The sequence below is a fragment of the Ascaphus truei genome, chromosome 13 (assembly GCF_040206685.1).
Source record: "Ascaphus truei isolate aAscTru1 chromosome 13, aAscTru1.hap1, whole genome shotgun sequence".
Lineage (NCBI taxonomy): Eukaryota > Metazoa > Chordata > Amphibia > Anura > Ascaphidae > Ascaphus > Ascaphus truei.
In genome coordinates, this window is record NC_134495.1 from 312,650 (window position 1) to 329,644 (window position 16,995).

General features: G+C 46.3%; 1 protein-coding gene across 7 annotated transcripts in view; it reads right to left on the bottom strand.

The window, feature by feature from the left end:
* Positions 1 to 9,508: 9,508 nt before the first annotated feature.
* The window catches only part of OSBP2 (oxysterol binding protein 2), a 208,503-nt gene continuing 201,016 nt past the window's right edge, over positions 9,509 to 16,995 (bottom strand). For 5 of the 7 annotated variants that reach the window (XM_075568033.1, XM_075568034.1, XM_075568037.1 and 2 more), the window contains one exon: positions 9,509 to 16,291. In XM_075568033.1, the coding sequence (XP_075424148.1) occupies positions 16,149 to 16,291 (143 nt within the window). In that variant the 3' untranslated portion in view covers positions 9,509 to 16,148. The remainder of the gene's footprint in view (positions 16,292 to 16,995) is intronic. The other 2 variants (XR_012787689.1, XR_012787690.1) reach the window with 2 other exon arrangements.

The following is a 16,995-nucleotide window of genomic DNA, read 5'->3' on the forward strand; positions in this document are numbered from 1 at the left end:
GTGCAATTACCTATGCAAATAGAGAGAGCAAGAAACAGTGTCAGATTGGACAATTCAAGAACTAGAGGATATATAAAGTGCTGCTGACCCCCATGCATCTACGTCACTGAGGAAGCTTTTAGCGAAACGCGTCTGACGGCTTTTTGGTCCTCGCAAGCCACCGTACAGAGGAGTGAAGTGTAATCCCAATTTGACCAGCACTACCACCGGAGCGCATGCGCGGGAGGTGGAAGCAGCAGCAAGGAGGCTGACGGACGGGAGAGAGACCAGGCTGTGCACAAGTCTGGGCAAACCACCCGATTCTCATCCACATCGCTGCACTACCATCCTACCTATTGGGACAGACTCCACGCGGACACCTAACCACCTGGGAGGAAGTCTGGCAGAGACTGAAAACTTCTCCTTTCTATGCCATTTTTTAATGGCCGCTTGTGAGTTGGCAATCTCTTTTTTAATCAATTTTGTTCAATAAACAGTATTATACTATATTTTTCCTGTTTTCTCTCTTTCCCTGAGGTCACACTAAGAAGCACACACTGCACCTAAGGTGGAATTTGGTGTTTCAATGTAAGTGTGCCTCCTATATATCTCATTTCCAGCATACTACTGTGATCTAACCCTTCCTGATTGCGGTCCCTTTGTCTGTTTTATATTGCATGTGTCCTGGAAATCTGAGTGAAACACCACGCCGGAGGATCCCCCCCCTCTTCTATCCATCCCCTCTGCCAAGTCTGCACTGATGGTATGCGTGTGTAGACTGCTCGCCTGTCCCGGACACAATTTACAATCTATACTATAATTCTAAGTTGGATTGTTTTCCGTTTGTTTGTATGTCAGAAGCATCGAAATCTCACAAACGGCACCACAAAACTTTCACTGTACATTCTGCTGCGGATTTGTAGGTCAACGCAACTATTTTGAGCTTCCAATGTCGCTCACCTCCCAAATTATGGACATTCTAAGTTTCACTCTGCTGGACAACAGTAATGTTAGAGCGAGGGCGGGGGGTGTGGCTACTAAGGGACGGGGCGTGTCCTTGCTTGGATGGTGCTGTGTGTGTGGGTCAGTGATTCTCAGCCCGGGCTCCGCGGAACAGTCCCAGGGGTTCCGCCTGGCTGCCCGCACTCACTGCTGCCCTGGCTCTCCCACCCTCTGCTCTCCTCCTCCTTCCCTCCCTCCTCTCTCCTAGGAGCGTGCTGCAGTCCTTGCTGCCTCAAGCCTCCTGCTGCCTGAGGTCTGTGAACTACGGGGTGAGGGGGATCCGTGGTGTCGGCGGAGAGGAGTACAGGCTGCTGATTCTTCTGTAATCTTTGCATGTGAGCTACGGGAGGGGGGAGGAGGGGGAGGGGGGAGAGGCTGCTTCTGCTTTTTCTGCTTCTTCTGTAAATGTGTGTTTGACAGTGTGACAATGTGTGTGTGTGTGTGTGTGTGTGACGGTGTGTGACATGACAGTGTGTGTGTGTGTGACTGTGTGACGACTCAGGAGATTCCTTCCCTTCTTGGTACCTCTCTCCCGTCTCCTGTTGCCCTTCCTACTCCTTCGCAAGCCTCTCCTTTACCCTCCACCTCTCTCCCTTTGCCGCAGCGCGTACCCCGCAGGTCTCGCAGACCCACGTGGTCTCCGAGTCCCTGCTATGATCCTCCCCGTTCCCTCTCTCCCGCAGTGCCCGCATCACCTTCCCCTGTGGTGGCATCCATCCCATTGCCTCCTCCCTGCGTGGTACCTGCGGTGCGGCGTTCCGCGCGCCTGGTGAAGTGCCCGACTCGTGCGCTCCCACAGCCCACGGGGGGCGTGCCCACATGCCCCTCCGCTGACTCACCTGTTCCCTCCGCTCTACCTTTGCTCGCCATCGCACGGGTGCAGGCCACGCGTGCGTTCCCCTCCTCGGCTTCCTCCCCCTCCTGCGATCTTCCCTTGCTCCGTGCGGGCCGCTCCTGTGTTGCAGCCGGTGCGCGCGCATCCCCAGCTTACAGGGGGCGTGCGCACAGACTCCTCTTATCAGGCTTCCCCTGTCTCTGCCTTCCAAGCCTTACAGGCCATTCCTCTGACTGCCCCTTCTGTCTCCTCCTCTTCTCCCCCTGACCTATCTCCAGCTTCTCACTCAGAAGCATGTGTGAAGAGCTCCCAGGCATTTGCTGTGGAATCAGGTTGTATTCTTTCTTTATTTGTTATACTGTGGTGTGGATTTGTGGGGGAGTATACTGTGAGTATACTGTGAGTTTTTTAGAGGGTTTTGGGTTTATTTTGAGGTTTTAAAACCGTTTTTGGTTTTCACCCAGAGGCTGCAGTGTTTCAACCCAGCAAAGCTACACTTTAGCTGGCTGGTAACTGTAGCTTTCAACCCCTCTCTCCTCCCCTACCCCTGGTTGTTTTACTTCTAATTTCACTTTATTTTTAAGTCTGATTCCTCTTTTTCACTTGCAATTGGAGCTCTGTGTTTTTCTTTAAAAACTTGTAAATTATGTGGCTTATTGCAACAGAGAGAGAGTAATAAGGGGAAAAAGTGAAAAACTACAGCAAGTTTTTAAAAGCTGTGTTTTTTCCCCTCCCTTTGCAGAGAGGTTAATTGGTTCTTTAAAGGACAGTTCCTCTTTGCACCGCTCTCTCTAAACACTACTTCCCCTGACTAAAAGGCTATTATTATCATGCCTAAGGGAAGTAGGAGTAGTGCGGCAACAGGGGCCACACCCGGATACAGGACACCAAAAACTGGGGTCCCTAAGAGCAATAGCATTAGCCACAGCCCTAGGCCTGGTCCTTCCAGTGCCCTGGCCACGCCTCCCCCAGCGCCTGTTAGCAGCGTGGCCCCTGCGGCCCCAGCTCAAACTTGGGCGCAGGTAACAGCTGCAGGCATTGACCCCAGTGACAACAATGCTGGGGCCACGCCCGGTGTGAGCAGGAAGCTTGGGGTGAGGTGCCCAATGTCACCTGGCCTTAGCATGGAGATCTATGTAAGGGCTGTGGCAGACGTTGTGGGTCCCTCTGCTGTGGTGGCGGCCAGCAAGATGTATGGGAGGGGCATTTTCTTCCTCCCATACCCTGGTGCAGAAAGGCATCAATGTAGGGGGGACCTACATCCCTATAGAACCCATGGAGGGGTTAGGCACAAAGGTCATTCTTTCAAATGTGCCCCCCTTCATCCCAGATAGCCTCGTGCGGCCGCACCTGCAAGCCCTGGGAGACATTAAGTCTCCTATAACAAAATTGCCTTTGGGCTGCAGAAATAGGGCGCTGAGGCATGTGCTCTCATTTAGGCAGCAGGTACAACTGCTACTGCCGGGGAGCACAGAATCTGTGGAGGGGTCCTTTAGGGTGCCCTACGAGGGCATTCAATATACTGTTTTCTATGGCACGGAGGGGGTTAGGTGCTATCTGTGCAAGGAGCTGGGGCACACTCGGAGGAGTTGCCCCAAAGGGAACAGAGGACCCATCCCAGCTCCTGCACCCATCCCTCCCTCTGCCAAGACACCCGGTGCCGCTGTGCCCACCACAGGGGGGCCCTCGAAGGCCCAGGTCCCTCCAGGGACCGCAAGAGATGTTGCTGTCCCATCCCGAACAGTGACATCTGTACCTCTCCCCAAAGAACAGAGGGAGAAGGAAAAACCCTCTAGGGCCCAGGTCCCCCCTGGGACCGCAGGAGATGTCGCTGCCCCATCTCGAGCAGTGACATCTGCACCTCTCCCCGGGGAGCGGAGGGAGGGGGTCACCCTGGAGTGGCCACCCTCTGTTGTCACTGTCCCCCCCGGGAGGATACACCATGTGCCGCTGAGCTCACCGAGGCGGGGCCCTCGGGGGCCCAGGTCCCCCCTGGGACCGCAGGAGATGTCGCTGCCCCACCTCGGGCGGTGACGTCTGCACTTCTCCCAAAAAAAAAGGAGAAGAAAAAAGTCACCCTGAAGAAGTCACCCTCTGTTGTTGCTGTCTCCCCCCAGGAGTGCCCTACCCCAAATGTAAGCATCGTACAGGGTGCGGGGAAGCGGTGGGAAGCTCCTGCTGGGGAGGTAGCGGTACCCTTTTTTGGGGAATCAATCCCCAGGAAGAGGAAATCTAAAACTAATAACAAGAGGGTGATTGAGGAAGGTGAGGAGGGTGAACCGTATTACGTTCACCCTCAGAAGTCTCCGAAGCGGAATATAACATCAATTCCACACAGGGTGGCCCTGTCCGGCCCACAGGTTAGGATTAGCCAGTGTGAGCCAGACCCCATAAAGATGCAGCCCCCCCCCCTCAAAGATCTGGAGGGAATGCAGGAGGAGGTACCCGGCGTCCCTGGGGCGGAACGTTGGAGAGCTTTCCAACACCCCTCCCAGTTGGAGAACATCTCCCGGGGACCTGTGTTTCGGTGAATCTGCCACGCCGGACGCAGTTGTCTTCGGGGACTCGGAGAGGTCAGCCAGGATCCCCCTCTGGCTGTACCGCCTTCGGGTGACGCACCTGAGGCTGAGTCAGGGTTTGTGCCACCGGAGGGAGGGGATGGGCTAGGGCTGACCCCCATGGTTGAGGATTTGGAGGATGGAGCAGGGGAGGCAGGTGTAGGTGGGGATGCTTTAGCGAGCACTTCGGGTTACACCTGGAGGGTGTCTGACGTGAGCCCTCTTTGTGGGGAGTCTTGGTCTTTGTCAGAGATGACTGACAGGCTGGACTTTCTCCTTGGGGTGCTTGCTGAGGAGTGCCCTCCCACGGTTGGTGAGTGCCCTCCCACGGTTGGTGAGTGCCCTCCCGCGGTTGGTGAGCGCCCTCCCGCGCTTGGTGAGCGCCCTCCCGCGCTTGGTGAGCGCCCTCCCGCGCTTGGTGAGTGCGCTCTCGTGGTTGGTGAGTGCCCTCCCGCGGTTGGTGAGTGCCCTGCCGTGGTCGGTGAGTGCCCTCCCGTTGCTGGTGAGTGCCCTCCCGTGGTTGGTGAGTGCCCTCCCGCGGTTGGTGCGAACACCTGTGGCTTCCTTTTTATCCACACAGCGATAGAGGAGATTAGGAGAGCACTGGGTGCCTCTGTGGTCCCCGAGGACTCTTGGGAGACTACTGCCTCCGCCATGCCGCCACCAGCTTCCCCTAAACATCCTGCCTCGGGGATGGATGTGGAAGGTATAGTGGACCCCCTTGAGGAAACACTGAAGAGGGGATCCACTCTAAGGCTGAGAAAGACCCCCGCAGAGAAGGGTGGGGGTCTTGAGTTCTTCAGCCAAGAGGAACCCGGGGAGTTGGGGCTCAGTGAGGAGTCCTCTGGCACCGTGGAGTCGGTGGACTCCTTGAGCCCCGTTATCCCTGCCCAGGAACTAGATGAGTTCCTGGAAGATACCCTTCACAAGCACGGAAAAAAGGTGAAGTTGGCCCTCAAGAAGTGGAAGGATGCTTCGTTCATTCTCCACTCTCTTTTAGTATACATCAGGGCCAACCACAAGGCCAAAATCTCCGGGACAAACGAACATGTTCGTGTCCTGAAGTTTAACAAACTGATGCGAGAGCACGTAAAGGCTTCTCGGGGTATAGTACCCTGAGCGTCTGTGGGAAGAAAAACTCTTGACTACCAATGGCTTTGAGCATCGGTACGCTTAATGTTAACGGCTGTAAGGACGGGTTTCGCAGGTTCCAGGTACTCTCCTTTTTACAGAAGGGAAAGTATTCTGTGAGTTTCCTGCAGGAAACCCATACCACTCCAGAGGCTGAAGCCAGCTGGCATTTGGAGTGGCGAGGCAGTGTCTTCTTCAGCCACCTCACTTCATCATCTAGTGGGGTGGTGACCCTGTTCTCTGAGTCCTTTCAACCAGAGCTGCTGCTTGCCAAAACTGTTGTTCCAGGTCGCCTGTTGCATCTCAGGGTCCGGCACGAGGACTACACGTTTAATTTCTTGAACGTGTATGCTCCTGCCACGGACCCCTGAGAAGGCAGTTCTTCGTCAGAATGTCTGAATACCTGGAGACAGTCGACGCGGACGAACACGTGGTGCTCGGGGGTGATTTCAACTGCACCCTCGAGGCTCTGAAAGACCGGAATGGCCCGGAGCCACACCCGTGTTCTGCGTCGGCCTTGTGGGAGGTCATCACCCGCTACTCCTTGGTAGACGTCTGGCGAGAACAACATCCCGAGGCATCCACTGAGTTCACCCATGTTAGAGTGTTTAGGGGTGAACGGATGTCCTGGTCCCGGATCGACAGGCTGTAATTTTTTTTTCGTGGTCGGTGCGCTATGGATTGGGGGGGTGGGGCCATGCTCCTCCCATTTGTCCCGTGCCCCATGATTTCTGTTGGCGGCCCTAGGAGTGAGAACCATACCCTCTGCTCCATGAGGGAGTAGGGGAAGAGCTAGGCCCGACCTATGGGGCCCATGCATGGGGGTTGAGTCCAGGGACCTTCCTAAGGCTAGAGACCAGTGTTACTGTATTCAGTGGCTGACTGTATGCTGTATTCTTAATAGAGCGAATAAAGACTGTTCCTGTTACAAAATATACTCCTGCCCGAGTTTGCAGTCTATCAGGGGGAGTATGAGAGAGTTCTTTCGCAGGGATTGCCTTCAGCATCACTGGAGACTGCGAAAGATGGAGGCGCTGAACCATGCATGAAGGGGAACCAGCCATCACCCCTGAAGCCTGTCCTGTTTCCCCAATAACATCGGTGGGATTTCAGACCTACTGTGAGCCACAGGTACTCAGCACCACTAAACATCAGGTAGCCGGGGAATCTCCCAGAGGGTGGGGGAATCTCCCAGAGGGTGGGGGAATCACCGCTACATAAAACATTTATGTTATACAGGACTTTTATATACATGAGTTTTGTTATTCATGAAGAGAGACAACTGTTGGCTATTTTGTATATTAGGTTGTGTATCCCACCAGGGAGTTCGGGAACCTCTATGGCAGTGGTTTTCAATCTGTTTCTCTCGTGACACCCCTAATCAGTGCTTAGTTGCTGAGGCACCCCCATAACAGGACAGTCAGTCACAAAAGACACCAGAGACCAAGTCACAGGAGACTGTATGGGTTTTTGGGTGATGTCGAGTGGATTATAATATATTTTTTAGACCTTTTGTTTGTAAAGATGTCATATTGATAATGAGTGACGCGTTAAAGTAACACTCAGAACTGGGAGCAGGATATGCATTAAGTGTATTAACAATGACCATCATGCAAACTTCAAGTAGCCATATTAATCCTGGAAACGTGATCATTCATTGTAGTTTGAGATACCTTGTAATGTATCATGGGAGTTTTTTTTAATTGTTTTTTATCCTAACAGTTCTCTCCTTTTGCTTACTCCCCCCCCCCCCACCCCATCATGGTTTTACAATATGGAGGGGGGGGGGAGGCACGGGGGTGTATTGGTTTTTATGAGATATTGCTCTGTTTATTGTGGCCTAGGAGGTGGGTAGTGGGGCTGTTGTGTGTATTGTTTTTATTGTGGGTAGCGGGAGTAGGTGAAGGGGGTATTAGCCCCAAGGATGGGTGGTTAGGCCTTGCGGGGGAGTCACGGGAGGGGTTAACCCCTTCATTACCGTAGTGGTATTAACCTCCGAGTATATATATTTTTTTTAATTGGTTGCTGTATTTGTTTCATTTAAGTGGCTGTAGTTAGCATGATGTAATATGATATAGACTATAAACTCTTGGTTATTTAAATCAAGGAAGTCTACATTACCTATCAAAACCATATTTGTGATTTACAGATTAATAAAAAAAGGGCATGTTTATTATATTTCTACACTAGATTAGTTAAAAACCTTTCTGCTTATTTAGCTTGATCTTTCACTAAAAAGTAAGTGAATAATTGTAGAATGTATGATTGACCCTGATTTTTGACACAAATGGCGCAATGCAACCTACTAAAATATTCTTATTGTTTAACATTAATCACAACTGACTATCTGTTACCTCCTCATATCACGATTATATCATCTAGAGATGAGAGAAAGAATGGTGTTCCTGCAGCTTGGCTCATTCTAAGCAGCTTCGACATCTTTTTCATCCCACCAGTCTTGTTGTCCATTGGTACTGCCACAGTATGTACATGGAATTTGTCTGTGGTCTCCCAAAGGAAGAATTTGGTTCAGATATAGGCCACTATCATCCTGTTTAATTGTTACATCTCCCCATATCTTAGGTACCAAATTAGATTGTCAGCACTTGGAGACAAGAATTATAGTCTCTTATTCTCTGGTATAGAATAGTGAATATAATCAAGAATAGCTACTAAAATATCTTAGTAAAGAAGTTGTCTAATGTATGTTTATAGGATGTTTGCAAAGTAAAGCCTATGATAGGATAATATACTGGTAGTATTGTGATATGCTTTCTTGCCTACTTCAAATTGACGACCTAAGGTGTATGCATGTTAATGGCACTACAGAAATACGAAGACTAATGAGTACTGCACATTATATAAAGTACAATGGTTTTGTGCTTCCTGGTCAAAATATCACAATGAATAATCACGGCAAAATGTTGGCTCAAAATAACATTGACGTCTTGTTATTTACTTTCATTATGTGTCACTTAATGACTGTTCCCCCAGGGGCTAAAACCAGACTGTTCTTCAGTGAGAAATGTAATTTTGCCCTTATTTCTCTACAGGTATTCAGTTGTCGATGCATACCATGGAAGAGTACTGAGAGGCAGTTGTTTTGAATATATATGATTCGATATATCCAAGTTTCCTGGCTGAGAGACAAGGGCAAAATTGAATCAACAGCATCCGATTTTTCTATGAAAAAGATTACTGTATTTTAGCATTTATTTTGCAACTGAAAGCTTTTGATACTTAAACCCTATGTAAATGGATAAAACTATAAACAGAATATAAAGTGATGTCATCCTTAAATCGCATCAGCACATGTAATTAGCTTCAAGGGCATTAATCAAACGGTCAGCTAATACATTTCTGCCACGGTCACTTGGAGGTCCATCTGAATTGTATTGAGGGTGTCCGTTCACATTTCTTGCAATAGTGTTTTCACAATAGGTGCAATCCTCAAAATCCGTGTAAATAGCAGTCAACAACACAGGTATATGTTTCAAGTAGCAAGTTTGTTAAGCTTTGGGCTATCAATGTTATATCAGGGGTGCGCAAACTGAGGGACTCAATTTTCTGAGTGCGGTTCTCTGTTCCCCAAAGCATTTAAATTAAATGCCGGGGGATAGCGTACAAGGCCTCTAAGTTCCCTGGTCTTTGGTGGCTTCTCGCAACGCGGCATCGTAACATGACGTCAGAAGATGCCAGCGAACAGGTAAGGGTGTCGGGGGTGGGGAGAGCAGGCAGGGGGGTGCAGATGAAAAGTTTGCGCACCTGTGTTTTATGATCAACATAAAGTGATCAGCTTTGAGGAAAGGAAATATTTTGTTTCTTGAACATTGGGGTTGGGGGAAGAATAACACCAATGTTTTCATCATATAATTTATTGATGGTTTCTTAGAACCTTCAAATATATTGTGCTTTTTATGCATTAGATATTGCACAGCCCGACAGAGGGAAGAAAAATATATTATTGGTGCATATGAGTTCGGGAAAATGGAATCACAGCTGATAAATTTCACAGCTTTCTCTTTTATTCACATTTAAATTTAGCCTTATTTAAAAATACAGCCTTGAATTGACAGTTTCCGTAACTTAAAAGCCTTCACCACGACCCCTGCAGTTCCTATTCTTATACCTATATTCAACCTTTGGTTATACATATACAGTATTCAACCTTTGGTTATACATATACAGTATTCAACCTTTGGTTATACATATACAGTATTCAACCTTTGGTTATACATATACAGTTGTGTGAAAAAGAAAGTACACCCTCTTTGAATTCTATGGTTTTACATATCAGGACATAATAACAATCATCTGTTCCTTAGCAGGTCTAAAAATTAGGTAAATACAACCTCAGAGGAACAATTTGCTGGGACGTCCACTCCTGGGAAGATTGGCAACTGTCTTGAATGTTTTCCACTTTTGAATAATCTTTATCACTGTAGAATGATGGACTTTAAATTGTTTGGCAATGACCTTATAGCTCTTCCCAGATTGATGGGCAGCAACTATTGCTTCTTTAAGATCATTGCTGATGTCTTTCCTCCTTGGCATTGTGTTAACACACACCTGAATGCTCCAGACCAGCAAACTGCTAAAACTTCGGCTTTTATAGAGGTGGTCACACTTGCTGCTGATCTATTAATCAAGGGCATTTGATTAGCAGCACCTGTCTGCTACTTAGCATCTTAATTCCTATGGAAGCAGTAAGGGTGTACTTAGTTTTTCACACACAGCTTCTCCATTTTGGCTTTATTTTTGTTAAATAAATCATGACACGGTGTAATATGTCATGTGTTGTTGTTCATCTGAGATTGTATTTACCTAATTTTAAGACCTGCTAAGGAACAGATGATTGTTATGTCCTGATATGTAAAACCATAGAATTCAAAGAGGGTGTACTTTCTTTTTCACACAACTGTACAGTATTCAACACTTGTTGTACAGAAAATATATGCCCTCCAAATCTCATACCAAATAAATGTAACCCAACAGCCTTTGAAGCAGTATTTCATGTTATGGATCTCCGCATTGAAAAACAAAACAAAAAATAACAACCATGTTGCATTGTAAATCAATACGGAGTATACATTCCTACTTGCAACACTCTACAGCTTATTTAAAAAACGCAAATCCATTTCTGAAACCCTACCATTATTACAGCTTCTGACTCGCAGTCATTATTGTTAACCAGACTGCAACTGAATAACAAGTACAGTGGGAAGGATGTTCATGTTGATTCTATGCAGCAGCATTACGTACTTTAGTCAATAAAGCCGGTTTTCATTGACTGTACAATGCACATATGTGGGACTGCCTTTAGACAAATCCGGGAACAAGTATCCCGACTCCGATTCAACGAGGCAAAAACATACAGGGATTGATCTGCAAGAATGACCGACCTGCAATGATAGAAGTTCTCTACCGACTAATCTATCTTGTATTGCTCTGAACAGTAAACATGACAACATGAGCTACAGAGTGATGCCAAACCATGAGGCACTTTACCACCTTTTCATTTTAAAGGGCTGTAAGGGGTTTTGTGGCATAGCACCGTTTAGTGAATATGGGCCCACAAGTGCAGGATTTTATTTATATCGTTATGACATTTTTGCCACTTACCATTTTCGTTCTGTGAACCCAGGTGGTTAAATAACAATTATTATAGAAATTATATATTTACATATTATATAAAGAGGGAGACGTGATTTTTTTCTATTATTTGCGTGGTAGTACAGTAAATAGGGTATTATAGAGGGAGGTATGAAGTAGTTTTGCAAGAAAACCTGTGTGGAGAGCCCAGCACTGAGCAGGTTAATTCCGAGAAGACAGTCCTAATTAACATGCCTAGCTGGCTCCTTCTTAAAACAGGGAGATCTCTCGTCCAGGCAGATGCCTGATGAAGGGGTCACAGGACAAATTAATCTCTGGCCGGGAAGGATCTGGACCCTGAGGAGAGAAACCCTGCAAAGGGACTAACAGCATCCTAACCCAGCAGAAGGTAACTGACCTCCGCTATGTTACCTAGCAGGTGTTGGAAAGGGGCCTAGCCTCTCAACCTGTAGATGTGGAGTATGAGGAAGTGCAGTGAGTGCTCCTAACAGACGTTAGGCTGTTTGTTTTTGTAGTAAACTGTTATTGCTGGTAATGAGCTGTTTATGTTTTGGAAAGTTGTGGTGAATAAGAAGCCTATTTGTTTCTCTTAAAATGGCTCCTGCTCAGAACCCCTCTGTACGCGTCTCCTACACCAGTCTGCAGCATATGGGGCCATATTTACTAAGTGATGCTGTGTCACAAGCAACCTTTTGGTGCCAGAAGACACCTGATGTCCTGTTCACTTGAATGGGTTGTAAAGTGTATGCCAGTTCCAGGAGGTATCTTATGGAATAGCACCACTTAGCGACTATGGGCCCCGATATGGACGCCCCACTGGTTCAAGAGAAGTATAGATTTATTGCAAGTGCCAATATCTTTTGTAGGATAAACATGATTCCTTCATACATGTAACCTGAATGCAACATTGCAAAGCCTCACAGGTCTGGCGTACTGGCGATCTTGCAAAGCCAGAACACCCAAGGGAGACATGAGAGACCTTCATTAGAATTACTCAAAGCAACAGCAAGGTGTGACGTAGGTGGCACTACTACTATAACCATTTCACTGCCAGAAGGGCCAACAACGCAATGCACAGCACTACACTGCAGGTCCCCCGGGCTGTGAAAGGGTTAATGAATGAGATGAGTGATCTGAAACATCTGTGCCAAGCTACAGGACCCTCCAGCACCTAACATGTTAAACTCTTTCACTAAATGTGTGGCACGAGTTGCCCCCTGTATTGTGGTGTACAGTAGAGCTCGTATTAAGGACGTGATTACCTGTATTGTGGGGTGTATTACACTAGCGCTCGTATTAAGGACGTGATTATCTGTATTGTGGGGTGTATTACAGTAGAGCTCGTATTAAGGACGTGATTATCTGTATTGTTGGGGTGTATTACAGTAGCGCTCGTATTAAGGACGTGATTACCTGTATTGTGGGGTGTATTACAGTAGCGCTCGTATTAAGGACGTGATTACCTGTATTGTGGGGTGTATTACACTAGCGTTCGTATTAAGGACGTGATTACCTGTATTGTGGGGTGTATTACAGTAGAGCTCGTATTAAGGACGTGATTATCTGTATTGTGGGGTGTATTACACTAGCGTTCGTATTAAGGACGTGATTACCTGTATTGTTGGGGTGTATTGTGGGGTGTATTACAGTAGAGCTCGTATTAAGGACGTGATTATCTGTATTGTGGGGTGTATTACACTAGCGTTCGTATTAAGGACGTGATTACCTGTATTGTGGGGTGTATTACAGTAGAGCTCGTATTAAGGACGTGATTATCTGTATTGTGGGGTGTATTACACTAGCGTTCGTATTAAGGACGTGATTACCTGTATTGTGGGGTGTATTACACTAGCGTTCGTATTAAGGACGTGATTACCTGTATTGTGGGGTGTATTACAGTAGAGCTCGTATTAAGGACGTGATTACCTGTATTGTTGGGGTGTATTGTGGGGTGTATTACAGTAGAGCTCGTATTAAGGACGTGATTATCTGTATTGTGGGGTGTATTACAGTAGCGCTCGTATTAAGGACGTGATTACCTGTATTGTGGGGTGTATTACAGTAGAGCTCGTATTAAGGATGTGATTACCTGTATTGTGGGGTGTATTACAGTAGCGCTCGTATTAAGGATGTGATTATCTGTATTGTGGGGTGTATTACACTAGCACTCGTATTAAGGACGTGATTATCTGTATTGTGGGGTGTATTACAGTAGCGCTCGTATTAAGGACGTGATTATCTGTATTGTGGGGTGTATTACACTAGCACTCGTATTAAGGATGTGATTATCTGTATTGTGGGGTGTATTACACTAGCACTCGTATTAAGGACGTGATTATCTGTATTGTGGGGTGTATTACAGTAGCGCTCGTATTAAGGACGTGATTATCTGTATTGTGGGGTGTATTACACTAGCGCTCGTATTAAGGATGTGATTACCTGTATTGTGGGGTGTATTACAGTAGCGCTCGTATTAAGGATGTGATTATCTGTATTGTGGGGTGTATTACAGTAGCACTCGTATTAAGGATGTGATTATCTGTATTGTGGGGTGTATTACACTAGCACTCGTATTAAGGATGTGATTATCTGTATTGTGGGCTGTATTACAGTAGCACTCGTATTAAGGACGTGATTACCTGTATTGTGGGGTGTATTACACTAGCACTCGTATTAAGGATGTGATTATCTGTATTGTGGGGTGTATTACACTAGCACTCGTATTAAGGACGTGATTATCTGTATTGTGGGGTGTATTACAGTAGCGCTCGTATTAAGGACGTGATTACCTGTATTGTGGGGTGTATTACAGTAGCGCTCGTATTAAGGACGTGATTATCTGTATTGTGGGGTGTATTACAGTAGCGCTCGTATTAAGGACGTGATTATCTGTATTGTGGGGTGTATTACACTAGCGCTCGTATTAAGGATGTGATTATCTGTATTGTGGGGTGTATTACACTAGCGCTCGTATTAAGGATGTGATTACCTGTATTGTTGGGGTGTATTGTGGGGTGTATTACACTAGCACTCGTATTAAGGATGTGATTATCTGTATTGTGGGGTGTATTACAGTAGCGCTCGTATTAAGGATGTGATTATCTGTATTGTGGGGTGTATTACACTAGCACTCGTATTAAGGATGTGATTATCTGTATTGTGGGGTGTATTACACTAGCACTCGTATTAAGGATGTGATTATCTGTATTGTGGGGTGTATTACAGTAGCGCTCGTATTAAGGATGTGATTATCTGTATTGTGGGGTGTATTACACTAGCACTCGTATTAAGGATGTGATTACCTGTATTGTTGGGGTGTATTGTGGGGTGTATTACAGTAGCGCTCGTATTAAGGACGTGATTATCTGTATTGTGGGGTGTATTACACTAGCACTCGTATTAAGGACGTGATTACCTGTATTGTGGGGTGTATTACAGTAGAGCTCGTATTAAGGACGTGATTACCTGTATTGTGTGGTGTATTACACTAGCACTCGTATTAAGGACGTGATTACCTGTATTGTGGGGTGTATTACAGTAGCGTTCGTATTAAGGACGTGATTACCTGTATTGTTGGGGTGTATTGTGGGGTGTATTACAGTAGAGCTCGTATTAAGGACGTGATTACCTGTATTGTGGGGTGTATTACAGTAGCGCTCGTATTAAGGACGTGATTACCTGTATTGTGGGGTGTATTACACTAGCACTCGTATTAAGGACGTGATTACCTGTATTGTGGGGTGTATTACAGTAGCGCTCATATTAAGGACGTGATTACCTGTATTGTGGGGTGTATTACACTAGCGCTCGTATTAAGGACGTGATTACCTGTATTGTGGGGTGTATTACAGTAGCGCTCGTATTAAGGACGTGATTACCTGTATTGTGGGGTGTATTATAGTAGTGCTCGTATTAAGGACGTGTAATTATAGTAATGACGTTTATATGAAAAGTACTGAATTTTCACATACAGTATAGCAACACACCAGAGGAGGCGGGTTACCATCCTATATTTGTGAGATGGTAATAAAACTTCAAGAGTGATTCGTTACACTAAAATCAAAGGGGGTCAACGTCAATAAATGTCAGTAAAGATACCCTTAATGTACGCATCCTGCTTTAGCCACAGTGAAAAATGAACAAGTATGCAGCACGCTTCACCTATTGCTTGCAGGATAGACTGACACGTGGATGGGCAGAGCGCGAGTTAGAAGTAACCTGAGATTTCTGATTAAACTTGAAATTGCAATGGCTCCCACTGCACTGTTAGCTTCCTCCATTGACAATTGATGGCATGACTGTTTTGTAAAGCAGTTTGCGGTGCTGGTGTACCTGTCGTCTCTGACCACTTCGTTAATACGTGCCCAAATATTGGGAAATGGGTGTGTTATTTTACATAAAATCCTTTGCTATCCACAGGAATGCTTGCCTTTTTATTTTCCATACTGCACCAACCCGGAGTACCGCTTTTGTTGTAGGTTTTCTTTTTTAATAAAAAGGTCTGCAGTCTTGTCCCATAGGAGTTTGTTTTGCTGCCTATTGATTAAATGCAAATTTTGTGTGTGTATAAATAATATTTCTAAGTTTACGTTAATTTCCTATGTTTTCCTCAAAATCAGGGATTGCCCCTTTTATGAAAGGGCTTCCGACTTAAGGAAACAACGCAATGATTGGAAGGAATGAAAGAGGCAAAAAAAATAATGCAAATGTCAAATTAAACAGCAATAAAATAACCTTAATTCCACCAATCCTCAGTTGCTAGAAAATGTCACCGTAATAAAACAAAAGGCTTTATCATTAGAAAATGCTTGAGATCCCTGTTTTTGTTAACCCCCCCTCCCCCCCTCCAACCAGTCAGATTTCTGTACTTTGGCAGGTGGGTTTTTATTTCTCTGGTTATTTTCACATTGGAATATTGCCCTCCTTGGGTGTGTCTGACTTTTAAATTGCCCCAGGTCGCCTCTCCTCTGCTTCCCACACGCTTGGCTGGAGGCATGGCGTGATTGGTTGGCTCTTCATCCCAGACTGGATCAGAAGACGTCAGGGCAATGGGACCAGTCTCTCTTCTCTTTGGCCTCCCAGTATCCGCCTTTGTAAAAGCAGATGAGCTCACCAGTGTATGAGTCAACCTTCCTCTCGAACCACAGTGGCTGGTACCCCTCGTAGTCGTTCCCTGTGTAAAGACAATGGCATGACTCACTTCCAGGATTACAAGATTTAGGGGAGCAGTAAAAGGTAACACAAGGCCTAAGCAAACGAACCAATTGTTTAATGCTTAGAAGGGGCAATCCCTGCTGGAATTACAGTGTAGTAATAGCAGTGACCTGTTTAAGGGGTGAAATCTATGTCATTTATTGGCTTTTTTTTTTTTTTAGTTAGCTAACATGTTGAGCTGAAGCTTGGGAGGGTGGTTGCTCCCTTTTGTCTGATGTCTGTGTTCAACAGTTTGCACAGGCAGAGCACCTCCCCTCCCCTTGGCGGCTCCCTAAGGACACTAGATTGACAAACATTTCCCTATTCAGAGAAACAATAGGACACATTTTTTAGCATGGTTAGATTAGTTGAAGGATTGGGGGTTTGCACCTTTACAACCACCACTTCCTCCACTGCCCCCGTCTTTTTGGTGGTGGTTAACCAGGGAGTCTCTAGGTGCAGAGACCTATGCTGCAAGATCCTCCCCTCCCTCCGAAGTAACTTCCCAAGTCCCTCTCAAAATGTATTTAAATATAATGAAATTGTGGAAGGAAGCGATTGTAAGCCGGCAGCCTCCTTATCCTAATCTGGTGGCCAATTCCCTGGGGACCCAGGCTTCACAGTTGTCCATCTCCTGGGGACCCAGGCTTCACAGTTGTCCATCTCCTGTATAAATTGCAAAAC